The sequence below is a fragment of the Myxocyprinus asiaticus genome, chromosome 1, assembly GCF_019703515.2.
Source record: "Myxocyprinus asiaticus isolate MX2 ecotype Aquarium Trade chromosome 1, UBuf_Myxa_2, whole genome shotgun sequence".
Lineage (NCBI taxonomy): Eukaryota > Metazoa > Chordata > Actinopteri > Cypriniformes > Catostomidae > Myxocyprinus > Myxocyprinus asiaticus.
Genome location: NC_059344.1, coordinates 53,307,547 through 53,323,445, shown reverse-complemented (window position 1 = coordinate 53,323,445; position 15,899 = coordinate 53,307,547). Strand labels below are relative to the sequence as shown.

Genomic DNA, 15,899 nt, shown 5'->3' with positions numbered 1-15,899 from the left:
GAGCTTACAGCCTGAAATGAATGTAATGAGCAGTCTGAAAAGAGTGTGTGCCGCTAAACAAAGCAAACACATTTTTCTACTGCATTGCGTGGGGCTGAACTTAAAAATTAAGATATAACCTTGTACAAGGGCTGAGATTTAATTAAACTGTCTGCACGTGCTGCTTGTGCCCTGAGCACACGTGAGGAATTTCAGTGCTTGCGCCACAAATTTCATCTTGTGCTCACGGAAACAGATGTGCTGTGTTCATTTCTGTTTGTAATGTGCGCTGAGTGTTGTTTACAGTGCTCCAAATTCACTTTAAATTGCTGCGACAAGTTACACAAATCTAAAATAACCAGTTTCTTTTTTTTTGACAGAAGACGAGATGTTTGGAAAGAGGTGCTAATTCAAAGGCTGTTGTGTTGTAAAAGATTGTCTCTCAGATTCTGCTGCTCTTGTATTTGCGTTCAGAGCTGTACAGTGCAACAGATTTGCTTTTATAATGTAAAATTTATCAGGCTGCTACAATGAGCACCTCTGGTAAGTGAGGAAGAACTAGTCAAAAACTATTTGATTTTTTTATTAGATTTGCTAAAGCTTGCAGTTTATGGCATTGAATCTTTGAAAGAAATTAAAGAGTACAGTTTGAAGCAGATAATGTCATTATGTTATTTTAATGAGCTACCACTTTGTTGCATCCCATACTGCACTAAATAATAAAAATAAAAATAATAATTACAACTTTTTTACTTCACTTTTATGTGTGCTAACAGAGACTATTTAGCAGACACGGACCACTTTTATTAAAATGAATGGAAGAAATTGGAACGCCCAACCAAGAAGCTCTAAGTGCTCAACTGTCAACGGGTGTAGAAAGGAAGTCCCGCCTTACAGTTAAAAGAGCCAATCACATTTTCGATACAGACACTGGCTGTCAATCAACTCGAGAGCTGAATTTTGTAGGAAACACTGGAACGTCCATATGAAGAGTTTTCTTTCTTCTGTATGTTAGTAGCCTGCAAAATGTTTTGTTCTTTATGTGAGCGCTGCAAATGATCTCAGGCAATTTCAGGAGTTGCTCTGAGTTTAAATCATTTTAAAACCGGAAGTTCGCATTTTACTGTATATGGACTGTAAATAGCCTATACTGTACATTTTAATTGGATTAAGGAGGTGGCTGGTAAAATTGGGCCAGAAAGTGCGGAAAATGCCAAAGATATCACATGTGAGAGTAAGAAGTTAGACTAACTATGTAAAGAAAACGCAACTGGAGGCTAATGAGTCTTTTCACTTGATCTTAGCACAGCATTTTCTGCACTGCCTTTAATCTGTGATACTTGCTGTGTATTTATAAATGGTCTTAAATATGGGCATTTTGAGTTGTATTAAGTTTACTAATTACAGTTTCATATTATGATTATTATACAAATCTTCATTTGAATAGAAGAATAGTGTGTTGACATGAGATGTTTGACTTGTGTTAAGAATCAAGTTGTTTAATCCTAGAGGCTTTGCCTTACCTGTGTGCACAGTATTTGGTTTTGAGCCTGAATATTTTCAACTATAGGAAGGGTAGCACAAAATCCTTTAAAAGCAGACAGAAGAAAGGGCCAGTAAAAGTAATTAGCTTTTTTTGGTAACAAATATTTATTCAGCTTTTCTTATCTTTATGGATCTTATTGTATTTTAAATGTTATTTTATACATTTTTACTATAAACAACTGTTACGATCAATTATGCTCAGGAGAAATTCAGTTCAAAATAAACATCTATCACGATATGTATCATATCGCGGCCTCTGTATCGTGATGTGTATCGTATCTTTAAATTGTTGGTGATACCCAGCTCTAGTAGTCATATGATGAGTATTCATTAATTTACTCTCAGTGAGTGTTTGAGAGGGATCATGTTTTTTGTGTCTCTGTCTTTCAGGCCAAAGCAGCACTGATACCCCTGAAGAAGAAGGCAGACAGTAAGTTAATTATGGAAATGGGAGTGTGTTCGTTTAAGTGCCTCATATAAATGCTTTTTTCTTGTCTCTTTCTGGCAGTTACACTGGGAGGTCAAGGGCCTCATGGTATTTCTGTGAACCTCTTTAATCTTTGAATTAACTCATTGTAAATTTATTGTAGAATATCACATGCACTGACCATCAAAGACCTTGCCTCGGGCCAAATATATTTAACCAATAAGTTTTTTCCCATGACAAGCTCTGAATGGATTTTATGAAGCAAAGTAAGGTTCTGTCTCTCCTTCCTTCCTGTCTCTCTAAAAACGTTACTGTTTAATGCCTTTAGATTAGGGATGGATCATGATAGTCGACTAACATGCTGTGCTTTAGCTATAAGGCTGCTCTCGAAAAAGTATTGTCTTTAAATTCACTCCCTTTAAAGCACCAATGCTACAGTCATACACATTCAGGCAGACATATTTGGCTACTCGAGCTGTTGTTTGAGCGGAACGCCTTGAGCATTTTAAAGATAATACTGTATGTCAAGGTAAAAATAGAACTTTTAAAAATGTTTCTCTCTATACTATATATACACTATCCCTGTATTCTGTTCCATTCCGCTGCGCTCCATCTAGATGTTTTTTAATGCAAGAATGTTTTTGAATGCGTCTTATGTAAATGCCCCCTAAGAAACATGTCTGATCAGGGTCAGGTAAACCCAAAACCTAATATAAGCGTAATATAAGGGTTACCTTGTGTCCGATTAATTGGTTAGTTGGTCAGACAATCCACAGAGTAAACGATTTTGAAAGTAAGCAAGTACCAGTATGTAGTTTTGCACATCCCTACTTCAGATAAACCAAAAATGTCCATCATATTTAATTCAAGTTTCTCATTATTATTTTCAAGTACCTCAGAGAAAAGATAGTTTTGCACATCCCTACTTCAGATAAACAAAAAATATCCATCATATTTAATTCAAGTTTCTCATTATTATTTTCAAGTACCTCAGAGAAAAGTGTGCATCAATGAGTGTGTGTGAGTCCAATTAGTATCAACTTTATCTGGTAGGAAAAGACTTCCTACTTAAACATGCCTTCAAGCGATTCTCACACACATACTGTATAGATGGCACACACAGCATGTGAAGTCCTTCTATCTTTCTCTAGGTTAAATGGCATCAAAGGCTTGAGCATGTTCTCCATTGTATTGCCATCACAGTAGATTCCATTAACCCTGACCCTCACTCATAGGCTCTCTGTCTGGCGTCTGATTAAGTTAGCCACATACGTTTGATTTATAGAGCCATTTTGCTCTTACTGTCATTCCAGACTAATCGACTGAGAGAACTTTGACAGTAATGTCACATTTAGCTGAGTCCTGATCTATTTTTGTGAAAGAAAAATGGCTTGACATGTAACATTTTATTCCTCTCCATCACATTTGTATTTTATTCCTCCCCAAATGTCTCTTCTTTGGGTTGAATGACCCAAGGACCTATATAAATATTTAGAGCACTGTTAAAGGGATTGTTCACCTAAAAATGAAAATGCACCCTCATGTTTTTCCAAACCTGTAAGACTTTCTTTCTTCAGTGGAACACAAAAGGAGACGCTAGGCAGAATGGTAAAGGGATAGTTCACCCATAAAATAAATTTCAGTCATTGTTTACTCACCCCTGTGTTGTTATAAACCCATCTGATTTTCTTTCTTTTTCCTAACACAGAGGGAGAAATTGTGAAAAATGTTGTGCTCAGTGATGTCATACAATGGCAGTTTATGGTGACCACCTCTTCAGGCTTCACAAACACGCAAAAGTATAATTCAGAAGTCTATTAAATTGTTCCACGAGACTCACAATTGTTATGAAAACATACAATGACGTTTGTTGTGAAACAAACCGAAATCTAACGTATTATTTAGTAAAACTGTTGACCAACCGTTGATCTCCTCTGCGCTGTTCATGAGACTGCACGAGAGCAAGTTCAAGCAGCCTCTGGACGTGAAATAGTGCGTTCAAGCGACATTTCATTTTGTAAATTTAAAAACAGGTCCGCCACAGCGATAGAAACAACAGAACACAACACAGCTGCACACAAACAAGAGAACAGAGCTTACTAAACATTTATGATGAGTTTACAGTTGTAGAATAGATGCATTTCTGTGCCCAGCCTTATTTTTTACTCAATCAAACAGAGAAAGAAAGAGGAGGTGGGAACGTCCATCTCCTCTCCTCCATTCTGAACCAGTGAGAGTGAGCATTTGTGACAGAACTCCGGCTGAAGAGAGCGATACCTCAGCGAAAACATTCAGTAGGTGTAACATTCTTGGCCAAAATCAAGTAGTTTTTAACCAGCTCATGATATGCTGGCTTCAGTATACTGTTATGAGAAAGGTTTTGGACCGGTTCCAGTTCATAGTGGGTGGGGAACTGCGCAATGCTGAAAAGAGAAACCAAGTGATTCACAGCATGTCCCATAGCTCGTCACGGCTGGTTAGGACAAAAACTCTGATTAACATAGAAAATATACCTTTTATCATGTGTTGTTTGCCATCAGGTTAGGACACGGTATGACTGTAGCTGCCACCAGCCTCCTCTGTCTGTCTCTCAGTGTGATTGAGAACTCAATATCAAATAAATATGGCTGGGCATAGAAATGCATCTATTCTACAACTACAAACTCATCAGACATGTTTAGTAAGTTCTGTTCTCTTGTTTGTGTGCAGCTGTGTTGTGTTCTGTTGTGTCTGACGCTGTGGTGGACCTGTTTTTAGGTAAACAAAACAAATTGTCGCTTGAACGCCTGTAGCATGTAGAGGCTGCTTGAACTTGCTCTCATGCAGTCTCTATGACACGCAGAGGAGATCAACGGTTGGTCAACAGTTTCACGAAATAATACATTCGATTTTGGTTTGTTTCTCACCAAACCTCATCGTATGTTTTCATAACAATTGTGAGTCACGTAGTATAATTTATTAGACTTCTGAATTATACTTCTTCATTCTTTTGAAGCTTGAAGAGGTGGTCACCATAAATTGCCATTGTATGACATCACTGAGCACAAATTTTGTCAAATGTGGATAAAAACATTTTCATCAAAGACAGTGTTTTTCTGTCATCAAAAATGTGCACATGATGGAGAACACAATGTGGCTTGCTATGTTAAGCTACATGCAACTCATAATTTAAAATAGTTAAACAGGGCATTGTAACAAGGTTTAAAATGGGAAGGAGGAGGCGGGAACTGGCTGAACAGTCAAAGTAATATTTAATGAAACAAAAACTCAAACATAAACTCACACACAGCAATCTCTCTCCCGAACTGCCGCATCCGGCTGCATTTATCCCTCTCCTCGGCTGATTAGCACGATTGGGGACCGGGCATGCATAGTAACGGCCCGGTCCCGCCCTCCTCGTCACAGTAGTGTAATAGTGTTGAGCAGCAGTATTTAACAAAATATTTCAATACAAAAAAGATGAACAATGCTGTGTAGGGACTTGAATCAGTGAATCATTCATTTACATGAATCGACTGTTCAAACCTATTTGTAACGATGTAGTATTTTGTCATACTTTTTGCACATGACAAAATGATAAATTGTTATTAAATCCACTACCCATTGGAAAAAGTAGCTTTGTTTACAAAACAGCTGAGCTTCTGTCATGCAACTGAAAAATTAATTGAAGCATTAATTAATAGTGTGTAACTTTTTCATGGTGTTAATACTTTCTTATATCATAGCTTAATGTGTAAGTATGCCATTCGTATGTTAATGTCCTCAAAAACGTACAACACTGTGTTTATGTGGCCCTATAAAAATTCCTCCGTTTGCAACCCATCCAGCCCGACACAACAACATTGAATCGACCAATGGCATGATTTTGGACACGGAACTATCTGTTTGTTCATTCATCAGCAGACAGGAGGTGTGTTTGGAAAGCTGTTTGAAAACAATGTTTATTTTTTGCAATTCCGTTTGTTAGTTTAGTGGTGTGGAAATTACACACTTCACCTATAAGTTAGTAGCGTCACTACTTTCAGTTAGTTACTTCCAAACATGTAAACCACACCTAGACAATATCCTACATTATTTGAATGATATGATATCAAATCAAATCAAATCAAATCACTTTATTGTCACACAGCCATATACACAAGTGCAATGGTATGTGAAATTCTTGGGTGCAGTTCCGATCAACATAGCAGTCGTGACAGTGATGAGACAGTACCAATTTACAATATCATCAAATTAACACAACACAATTTAAACATCTGATATACACATAATTACACTCAACAATGTACAAATAATAACATACACTGTACAGTATACAATACGCACTATATAGATACACATTATTCAATAAAAATAAAAAATAAAAATATATAAAAAAGTATATATAGTTTATATAGAATGTACAGTATTGTACTGTATTGACATTCAGGCTGTCGGTTGATAGTCAGTTGTTAAGAGAGAATATAATATAATAATAATATCATTTATGACAGTCCGGTGTGAGATATAAGAGTAAGGGTAATAAAGTGCAGTGCTGATGTATTTGATCGTGGGAAATCAAGAGTTCAGAAGTCTGATTGCTTGGGGGAAGAAGCTATCATGGAGTCGGCTGGTGCGGGTCCTGATGCTGTGATACCGCCTACCTGATGGTAGCAGTGAGAACAGCCCATGGCTCGGGTGGCTGGAGTCTCTGATGATCCTCCGAGCTTTTTTCACACACCGCCTTGTATATATTTCCTGGAGGGAGGGAAGCTCACCTCCGATGATGTGTCTGGCAGTTCGCACCACCCTTTGCGGTGCTTTGCGGTTGTGGGCGGTGCTATTGCCGTACCAGGCGGAGATGCAGCCAGTCAGGATGCTCTCTACAGTGTAGGTGTAGAACCGTGTGAGGATGTGGCGGTTCATTCCAAACTTCCTCAGCCATCTCAGGAAGAAGAGGCGCTGATGAGCCTTCTTCACAATGACTTCAGTGTGGATGGACCATGTGAGTTCCTCAGTGATGTGGACACCCAGGAACTTGAAGCTGCTGACTCTCTCCACTGGTGCTCCATTGATGGTGATGGGAATGTGTTCTCTGTCTTTTCTTCTGAAGTCCACCACAAGCTCCTTTGTCTTACTGATGTTGAGGGAGAGGTTGTGCTCTTGACACCAGTGTGTCAGAGTGTGCACCTCCTCTCTGTAGGCTGTTTCATCATTGTCAGTGATCAGACCTACCGCCGTCGTGTCATCAGCAAACTTGATGGCATTGGAGCTATGTGTTGCCACACAGTCATGTGTGTACAGGGAATACAGGAGTGGGCTGAGAACACAGCCCTGTGGGGCTCCAGTGTTGAGGGTCAGTGAGGAGGAGATGTTGCTGCCTATTCTAACCACCTGGCGTCTGCTTGACAGGAAGTCCAGGATCCAGCTGCACAGCGAGCTGTTTAAGCCCAGAGCCCGGAGTTTCTCATCTAGCTTGGAGGGCACTATGGTGTTGAATGCTGAGCTGTAGTCTACAAACAGCATTCTCACATAAGTGTTCTTTTTTTCCAGGTGGGAGAGAGCAGTGTGTATTGTAGATGCAATGGCATCATCAGTGGAGCGGTTGTTGCGGTAAGCAAACTGCAGCGGGTCAAGAGAGAGAGGCAATACAGAGCAGATGTAATCTCTGATTAGTCTCTCAAAGCATTTGCTGAAGATGGGGGTCAGAGCAACAGGACGCCAGTCATTTAAGCAAGTTATTTTTGATTGTTTTGGAACAGGCACAATGGTGGATGTTTTAAAGCATGTGGGGACTACAGACAAAGAGAGGGAAAGGTTGAAAATGTCCGTAAAAACACCAGCCAGCTGGTTCGCGCACGCTCTGATGACGCGGCCCGGAATGCCGTTTGGGCCCGCGGCTTTGCAGATATTCACCCGTCGGAAGGATCGGGTTACATCCGCTACAGAGACGGAGAGTGAACTAACCTCTGTAGCTTCAGCCAAGAGAGCTCTCTCCGTGAGGGTGGTGTTATTTCCCTCGAAACGAGCATAAAAAGTATTTAGCTCATCCGGGAGAGAGGCAGCGGTGTTCATGGCGGAGTTTTTATTACCTTTAAAGTCCGTGATGATGTTAATTCCCTGCCACATGCTTCTAGAGTTGGTGGTGTTAAACTGTCCTTCAATCTTGCTCCTGTACTGGCGTTTTGCGGTTCTGATAGTTTTTCGGAGGGCATAACTGGCTTGTTTATGCTCCTCCGCGTTCCCGGAATTAAAAGCGGAGGTCCGCACATTAAGTGCCGCGCGAACATCGCTATTAATCCAAGGTTTCTGATTCGGATAGATCCGTATTGTTCTGGTCGGAACCACGTCCTCTACGCACGTTCTGATGAAACACATTGCGCTATCAGCGTAAAGCTCGATGTCGTCATCAGAGGCGGACCGGAACATCTCCCAGTCCGTGTGATCAAAACAGTCTTGTAGCGTAGAATCTGATTGGTCCGACCAGCACTGGATCGTTCTCGGGGTGGGTGCTTCCTGTTTCAATTTCTGCCTGTAAGCGGGCAGAAGCAGAATGGAAGAGTGGTCCGATTTGCCAAATGGTGGGCGGGGGAGGGATTTGTAGCCATCCCGGAAGGGAGAGTAGCAATGGTCCAAAACCCGGTCCCCTCGTGTGTTGAAACTAATGTGCTGGTGGTATTTTGGTGCGACTGATTTTAAACTGGCTTTATCAAAGTCCCCGGTCACAATGAACGCGGCCTCAGGGTGCACGGTTTCCTGCTCACTTATACTCCCATACAGTTCCTTGAGTGCCCGGTCTGTGTCGGTTTGTGGGGGAATGTACACAGCTGTGATAATGACCGCTGTGAATTCCCTCGGTAGCCAGAATGGTCGACACAGAAGCATAAGAAATTCCAGATCAGGAGAGCAGAAAGACTTGATAGAATGTACGTTCCTCTGATCACACCAGGATTTGTTGATCATAAAACATACACCACCTCCTCTGCTTTTACCTGAGAGGTCTTTCGTTCTGTCCGCTCGGTGCACAGAGAACCCCGTGGGTTCAATGGCTGAGTCTGGAATCTCCGCAGACATCCAAGTTTCCGTAAGGCAGATAATGCAGCAGTCCCTTGTATCTCGTTGGAAAGAGATCCATGCTTTCAGCTCGCAGAGCTTATTATCCAGAGACTGAACATTTGCCAGTAGAATAGTGGGTAGCGGGGGTCGATTTGCGTGGCGTCTTACTCTGATGAGAACGCCGGCTCTGTTTCCCCTTTTCCTTTTGTGTTTCCGCGGCCGTGCTGCCCAGACAAAGGGCTCCGCTTGCGTGTTTGTAAACAGCGGGTCGGCATTGAGGAATTTGAAGTCCGGTTTATGGTGTGAAAGTCCAAAAATGTCCAAAAGTGTTTGTCTGTCGTAGACAATAAGGCAGACAACATCCAAGACAAAAAACATAAGAATTGTGAACAAAACAAACAAAACACTACTATGTTGTGTCGGAGCTCGCAACGCAGCAGCCATACTCGGCGCCATCTTGAGTCCAAGGTGGAGCCAATATCAATATGAACTGTGGAAAAATTAATCAATTGAAATTAATTGCATCTCTGTCTTCTGTGTTTCACTCAGGGCAGTCATAACAGGGATCAGTAAGGAGAGGTCTGGTTCAAACGCACCGATGGCACTAAAACCAAAATCTATGTCTCCCCAGCTCCAGAAAGGCAAATACACCATTTAAAGAGCATAGAGAATTAATATTACACTCAGAGAGTGTGTGTACCTAACCTTTAATAATTACCAAATAACACACAAGTTTACCAACAACTTTAGGACAGCCTATGAAATTTAATCTAATGCTATGCACTATTGATCAGACAAGAGGTGGTCTGTTATGTGCAGAGATTTGTGATCTCAGATCAGTTTTTGCTTTGATATATTGATGAATGTGCAAATAAGTGGGATCTGGTCAAAGATTAACAATGTTATTCTATGACAAACACACACATGTACTATTGATGCACTTAAAAACGTAAAGGTGCACTCAGTAATTCTAATCCAATACACTTTTTGTCAAATTCGGCAAATATCTCCTCAGAGTCTGCTAGCTGTCCATTCTGTGGGTGGGCTGAAAACAATCTAGTATTTGTACACAGCCCTGGCTCTGTAAATGGGACAAAAACAAATGGATCAGACCGATCCACACAACACTACTCCAGCCAATCAGCAACAGGGGTGGTTCTTGCTTGTGCACAGGATGGGGGGTGGGGGCAGAGCGAGAGGGAAATTCATTAGAAAAGCGACGGCAAATCTGGCTGATGCAAACTTTCTAAACTCCAAGGAGGACAAATGTCTGAGAAACTGACCAAGAGAAAAAGGTCAGAAGAAAATGAACTAAAAAAGAAGGATTATGATAAGTCGAGGGGCTAGGAGCCGTGTCAACATCGGCGAGGCTTTTCAGCGGTGGAGAGACCTCTGAGAGGTAAAAGGCTTGAAGACGGATGCAGAAGTTGCTCTTTTTCTTCTCGATAGGTGGGTAACATAAATTTTGCTATGTTTCACATATATGCTGTTGTTGTGATGTTAGATTTAATAGCAGGAGAGTTGGGAGTGTCTGGAGCTGGTGTGCGTAAAACCGTCTCGCGTGCATGAATTTGGGGGGCGGATCTTCCAAAGGAGCACTGAAGGGAGGGGTGTGTTTGTTTTAGCAGTTGAGTTCGAATATCAACAGTGTTTCTCAGCAATCACTGAGGGCACCTTAAAAACTGTGCAGCTAAAGTTCAATAATCAACACAAACACTCGCACACAACATGCACACACTCAAACTGTTGACCAAATAGGGAATTTTGACTTCTTTGAATGCTAACAGACCATATGAAGACTTGCTGTACCATAAGACTTAAATTTGAGCTCCCCGCACCAAAAACATTCATACTACTTCACACGTAACGTTAATGAAGTCCTATATACATTGTATTTTTAAGTTTAAAGAAGTCTTGTACATTAAGACACCACATGGGCAAAAATATTTTATATTTTAGATATTTTGTTTCAAAATGATGCTCCTTATTGATCTGAGATAGGTGTTTAATAGTAAAAAGGTTTGTGTTTCAGATGAAGAAACAGATCAAGATCAGTGAAAAGAGCAGCTTTTATCCAGAACACAAGAAAACACAATCAAATACCTTTAACCATGACTGCACTTCAAAAAGAGATGTAATAGATTTTTTTTTCCCCAGTACATTTTGAAAGACTGTTATTGTAATACATAGTATTTATAGGCTGTAAACTGATCTAACAACAGAGGGTGCTTTTTAAGACTTATTTATGAATTTTTCAAAATAATCATATATTTATAACAGGAAGCATTATTAAACTCTTATCTTTTATTATATTTGCTGTTTTATGACTCGTAATCTTCATAATGAAACCTCGCAGGGCTATATCAAAGACGTGCAATGTTTATATAAACAAATGACCACACGTGCCCAGCAGGCGGCGTTGTAGTGTTGCTGCATTATTCCTAAATCCTCAGCAGTATATCTGCCCATATTTCTTTAAACCACTAGATGGGACTAAGACTTCACCAAACAGGAATAGACATATTATGAAGGGAAAACAAAAATAATGATTTTTCTCTCTGCGAAACTGATTCATGCTCAACAGGGATGCGTTTTAATATTAATTTATAAAAGTGAAATTGAAAAACTCCAGTCCTTGGCCGGCATCCAAGAACAGACTCTCCTTTGCTTTCATTTATGGGCCTGTTGAGATTTAATTAATCTAATTATTGAAGAGTTTGTGTGAGAGGTTTCTGATTTATAGAATTTGAAGAGGAGGGGATACACAGATTTTAAAGAGGTAATGGCAAAATGAAAATCCATCTCTTTAGGGCGATTAAAGGTGAACAGTTGTGAAATGGACGATGGGAATGCATGCTTACTCACTCACATTTACACACTGGGCTGGTTAAATAAATACCCCATGCAGGGGATCTACTGTATAAAAGTTGTAGTGTTGTACCCTGCATTTTAATTAAGCAATAAGGCACAAGAGGCCATGCTATATCCACAGTATGACACAGCCTCAAGTGCCTTTTTTGCTTTTATAAAACGGTTGCTACATAATAAATTTATTAAGGTCACAATAGCCCAATTGGGCTATTTTGAAAAAGCAGTCGCAGGTTCAAATGATAGAGTAGCGGGTTGATTTTTGTGCAGAAGTCCTTTTTTACTTTAAGTTCTCTCTTTGCCCAGTAGGCGGCAATATGCACAAAGAATGCAACTCACCAAAAACAAAAGAAGAATGTGAAAGTGAAAGAGGAGATTTATAGTAAAAAAGGACTTAAATATTGATCTGTTTCTCACCCACACCTATAATATTGCTTCTGAAGATATGGATTTAACCACTGGAGTGTTATGGATTACTTTTATATGCTTTTTGGACCTTCAAAGTTCTGGCCGCCATTCACTTGCATTGTATGGACCTACAGAGCTGGGAGTCTTTCTTTGTGTTCTGCAGAAGAAAGTCAATTTGGGATGACATGAGGGTGAGTAAATGATGAGAGCAATTGTATTTTTGGGTGAACGATCCCTTTAAGTCGGATGTAAAGGACTTAAATTTTGGTCTGTTTCTCACCTAAAACGGTCATATCACTTCAGAAGATGTGGAATATACAACTCGGATTGGATGGATTATTTTATGCTTCCTTTATGTGCTTTTAGGAGCTGTGTTCCCAACTGGCTTGCATTGTGTATAATATATAAACACCTCATGCATTCTTCAAAATAACTTTGTTTGTGTTCCTCAGAAGAAAGAAAGTCATTTGAATTAAAGAGTTTTAAACAGCATTAGGGTGAGTGAATGATTAAACACACTCAGACTAAACACTAATACATACCTGCTCACCATGCTAGAGACCCTGTTCATCTAGAGCCTTTCCTGAACAAACTAATGAGAGCCACAAAGGGTAAATGACAGTCTGAAACATAATATTTCCCTTTGTTCATCCTCCAGTTCTTTTGGCCTAGTTAACACTCATTGTGAGCTCTCCACCATTCATATGTGCGCTGAGGTGGAGAGTCAGAGAGGGCAGGAGAAAGGAGACACACCAGTAAGCAGGGCTTACCGAGGTGAAAACAAGGGCTGAGTGATGGTGCTGGATGTGGGCAGCATTCTGTTAAGAACACACGAGGCAGAGTCTGTGTTTATATCCACTTCTTTCTCTCACTCGCTGTTTGTTCTCTGTCCTCCACAGTTTTCATCTCACTCACTCCTATTTTAACATTTTCTGTTCATCCATGCTGCGTTTGCCATGTGTTTTTTCTAGTTTCTTTGTTTCACTTAACAGCACAGCTCAAGAAATAGAGTTCCAGTCTTCTTCTTCTCATTTTTACCCCCAACACCACCCCAGCTGTCTTTTATTAAAGGGATAGTTCACCTAAAAATGAAAATTCTGCCATTTACTCACCTTCATGAAAGTTTGATTTTTTTAGCAGAATTTTTGAGCTCTCTTACAATGGAAGTGAATGGTGACCATGGCTGTCCCTGGTTCCTTAACATTCTCATTTCATGAAAAAGAACTGCTTGAATATTTGGCTAAATATCTCCTTTTGTGTTCCATGCAAAAACAAAAGTCATAAGAGTAATGAATGCTGACAGATTTTAAATGTTTGTGTGAACTATCCTTTTAACATATCCCGTTCTGTGACCTCTTCTATAATAGCTTTGGCTGTGCTAAATACCATGTCACTGGAGATGCTCTCTCTCTCTCTCTCTCTCTCTCTCTCTTTCTCAGTCTTAACGCTTCCTCTTCTGTCCCCCTGCACATTCTCCATCTTGCCAAGCTGCAGACACAGCGCTATTATCTCAGCTTGTGGGTGTGAAGAGTAGGAGACAGACACAGGGAGAAAGATAGTGTGTGTGTGCGCTGCATTTGAGAAGAAATAGTGGGGGTTCAGGTTCATAATATTTTAATATGTTATAATCTACTGAGACCAACATAAATTATTTTGAAAGAGTGAGAGAGAGAAATACTCAGGCATACAGATTGGAGTATTATGATCCAGTTGGAGTCTAAAGAGATGGAGACAGAGAGGTGTACACTAATCCAGGCAGGTGTTGAAATGGTGTGTGTGTGTGTGTGTGTGTCAATGTCCTAGTTGGCCAAGGTTGCAGAAGTGAATCATCGGAGTCAGGAAGATCCTTTCAAAGGTCTCTGCATTTTGCTCTGTTTATCTCTTCATTTCAAACCACTATTACAAAACTTCCCATGTCTCATGTGAAACTCAAGCATTTCATCAGTGCAAGTTTAACCTCACACATTGTTTTATACAAAACAATTTTCTTTTCTCCCTGTACACGAATGATCGCACTGCAAAGGACCCCTCTGTCAAGCTCCTGAAGTTTGCAGACAACACCATAGTCATCAGCCTCATCCACGACCATGACGAGTCTGCATATAGACGGGAGGTTGAACAGCTGGCTGTCTGGTGCAGTCACAACAACCTTGAGCTGAACACACTCAGAAAAGTGGAGATGATTATGGACTTCAGGAGAAATCCCCCTGCAACCCCCCCATCTATGCCTGGCATATATCTTATGTCTGGCACCAACAATCATCCATGCGATTATCTAATCAGCCAGTCATGTGGCAGTATTGCATAAAATCAAGCAGATACAGGTCAGGAGCTTCAGTTAATGGTCTCATCAACCATCAGAATAGGGGAAAAATGTAATCTCAGTGATTTGGACCGTGGCATGATTGTTGGTGCCAGATGGGCTGGTTTGAGTATTTCTGTAACTTCTGATCTCCTGGGATTTTCATGCACAACAGTCTCTAGAATTTACTCCGAATGGTGCCAAAAACAAAAAACATCCAATGAGGGGCAGTTCTGCGGCCTGAAATCCCTTGTTGATAAGAGAGGTCAACAAAGAATGGCCAGACTGTTTCAAACTGACAAAGTCTACGGTAACTCAGATAACCGCTCTGTACAATTGTGGTAAGAAGAATATCATCTCATAATGCTATTCTGAGTTACGGGTTGGCGCTGTTTTGGCGGCATGAGGGGGACCTACACAATATTAGGCAGGTGGTTTATGTTGTGGCTGATCGGTGTATAATGACATTAAAACATTTTTACTATAGTGCACGACTTGTAAAGCGCTACATGTTTGCATTGCATAACCAACTTCATAAGCTTGTTTGAGTGTGATCTAACTGTGCAGTAGCTTAACTGATAACACAAATCACATTTGTTTTTTATGATACTATGGATTAGGTTTAAGTTTAAGGTGGTTTTGATTTTAAACTAGATAGAGCATTGACATTAAAAATCTCATCTGTTTGAGAGACATTTAACTCACTTTTAGCACCACTCAGGGGACACATTACATTTCACCTCAGAACTGCCTCGATACGAGCAAGGAGTCACATAATATAGTTTTGCAAAAATGTTACCACAGTCATGTTATTTTCATGAGATCTCGCTCCTTAAATATGATGTCTGAAAGATCAAACCATTATTTTTAAAGGGAAGATGCATTTTAGAGACAAAAATAAAACTTCATAGTGCAAGCAGTGAAAGTAAAATTCTGGTAGAAATTTGATATAGAATTGTATTTTAAATAGTCCATTAAAATGTACAGTAAAGGTGATTGATGGGGACATGCAAACTGGCTAACATTTAGATGACATTAAAGCTTATAACATTTTAAAGCTTGTAACACAATATGTGAGGTACTAGTATTCAGTTCAGTGTCTGCATTATAATTCTGAGTGATATTTGTCACGGTAGCATGCGTGTTTGTGTGTTCAAAACCCATTTGAATGCAGCATCCAATGTGGGTGTGCATGTGTGTGAAAATGTGTTTGTGTGTAGTACAAAATCCCTAACAAAGCCAAGATGACACTAATTGACTAAATTAGATTAAACTTCATCTGAGGGGAGAAAAAAAGAGATTATTATCTAAGCAGCATGCTAAAGATAGGTGTTA

The 15,899-nt window shown here is 40.1% G+C and overlaps 1 protein-coding gene across 1 annotated transcript in view; it reads left to right on the top strand.

The window, feature by feature from the left end:
• LOC127441272 (breast cancer metastasis-suppressor 1 homolog) overlaps nucleotides 1-15,584 on the top strand; it is a 31,413-nt gene extending 15,829 nt beyond the window's left edge. Inside the window, exons 9-11 of the mRNA XM_051698479.1 lie at nucleotides 1,915-1,954; nucleotides 14,066-14,117; nucleotides 14,286-15,584. Of these exons, the coding sequence (XP_051554439.1) occupies nucleotides 1,915-1,954; nucleotides 14,066-14,117; nucleotides 14,286-14,307 (114 nt within the window). The 3' untranslated portion in view covers nucleotides 14,308-15,584. The remainder of the gene's footprint in view (nucleotides 1-1,914; nucleotides 1,955-14,065; nucleotides 14,118-14,285) is intronic.
• The last annotated feature ends 315 nt before the right edge of the window (nucleotides 15,585-15,899 follow it).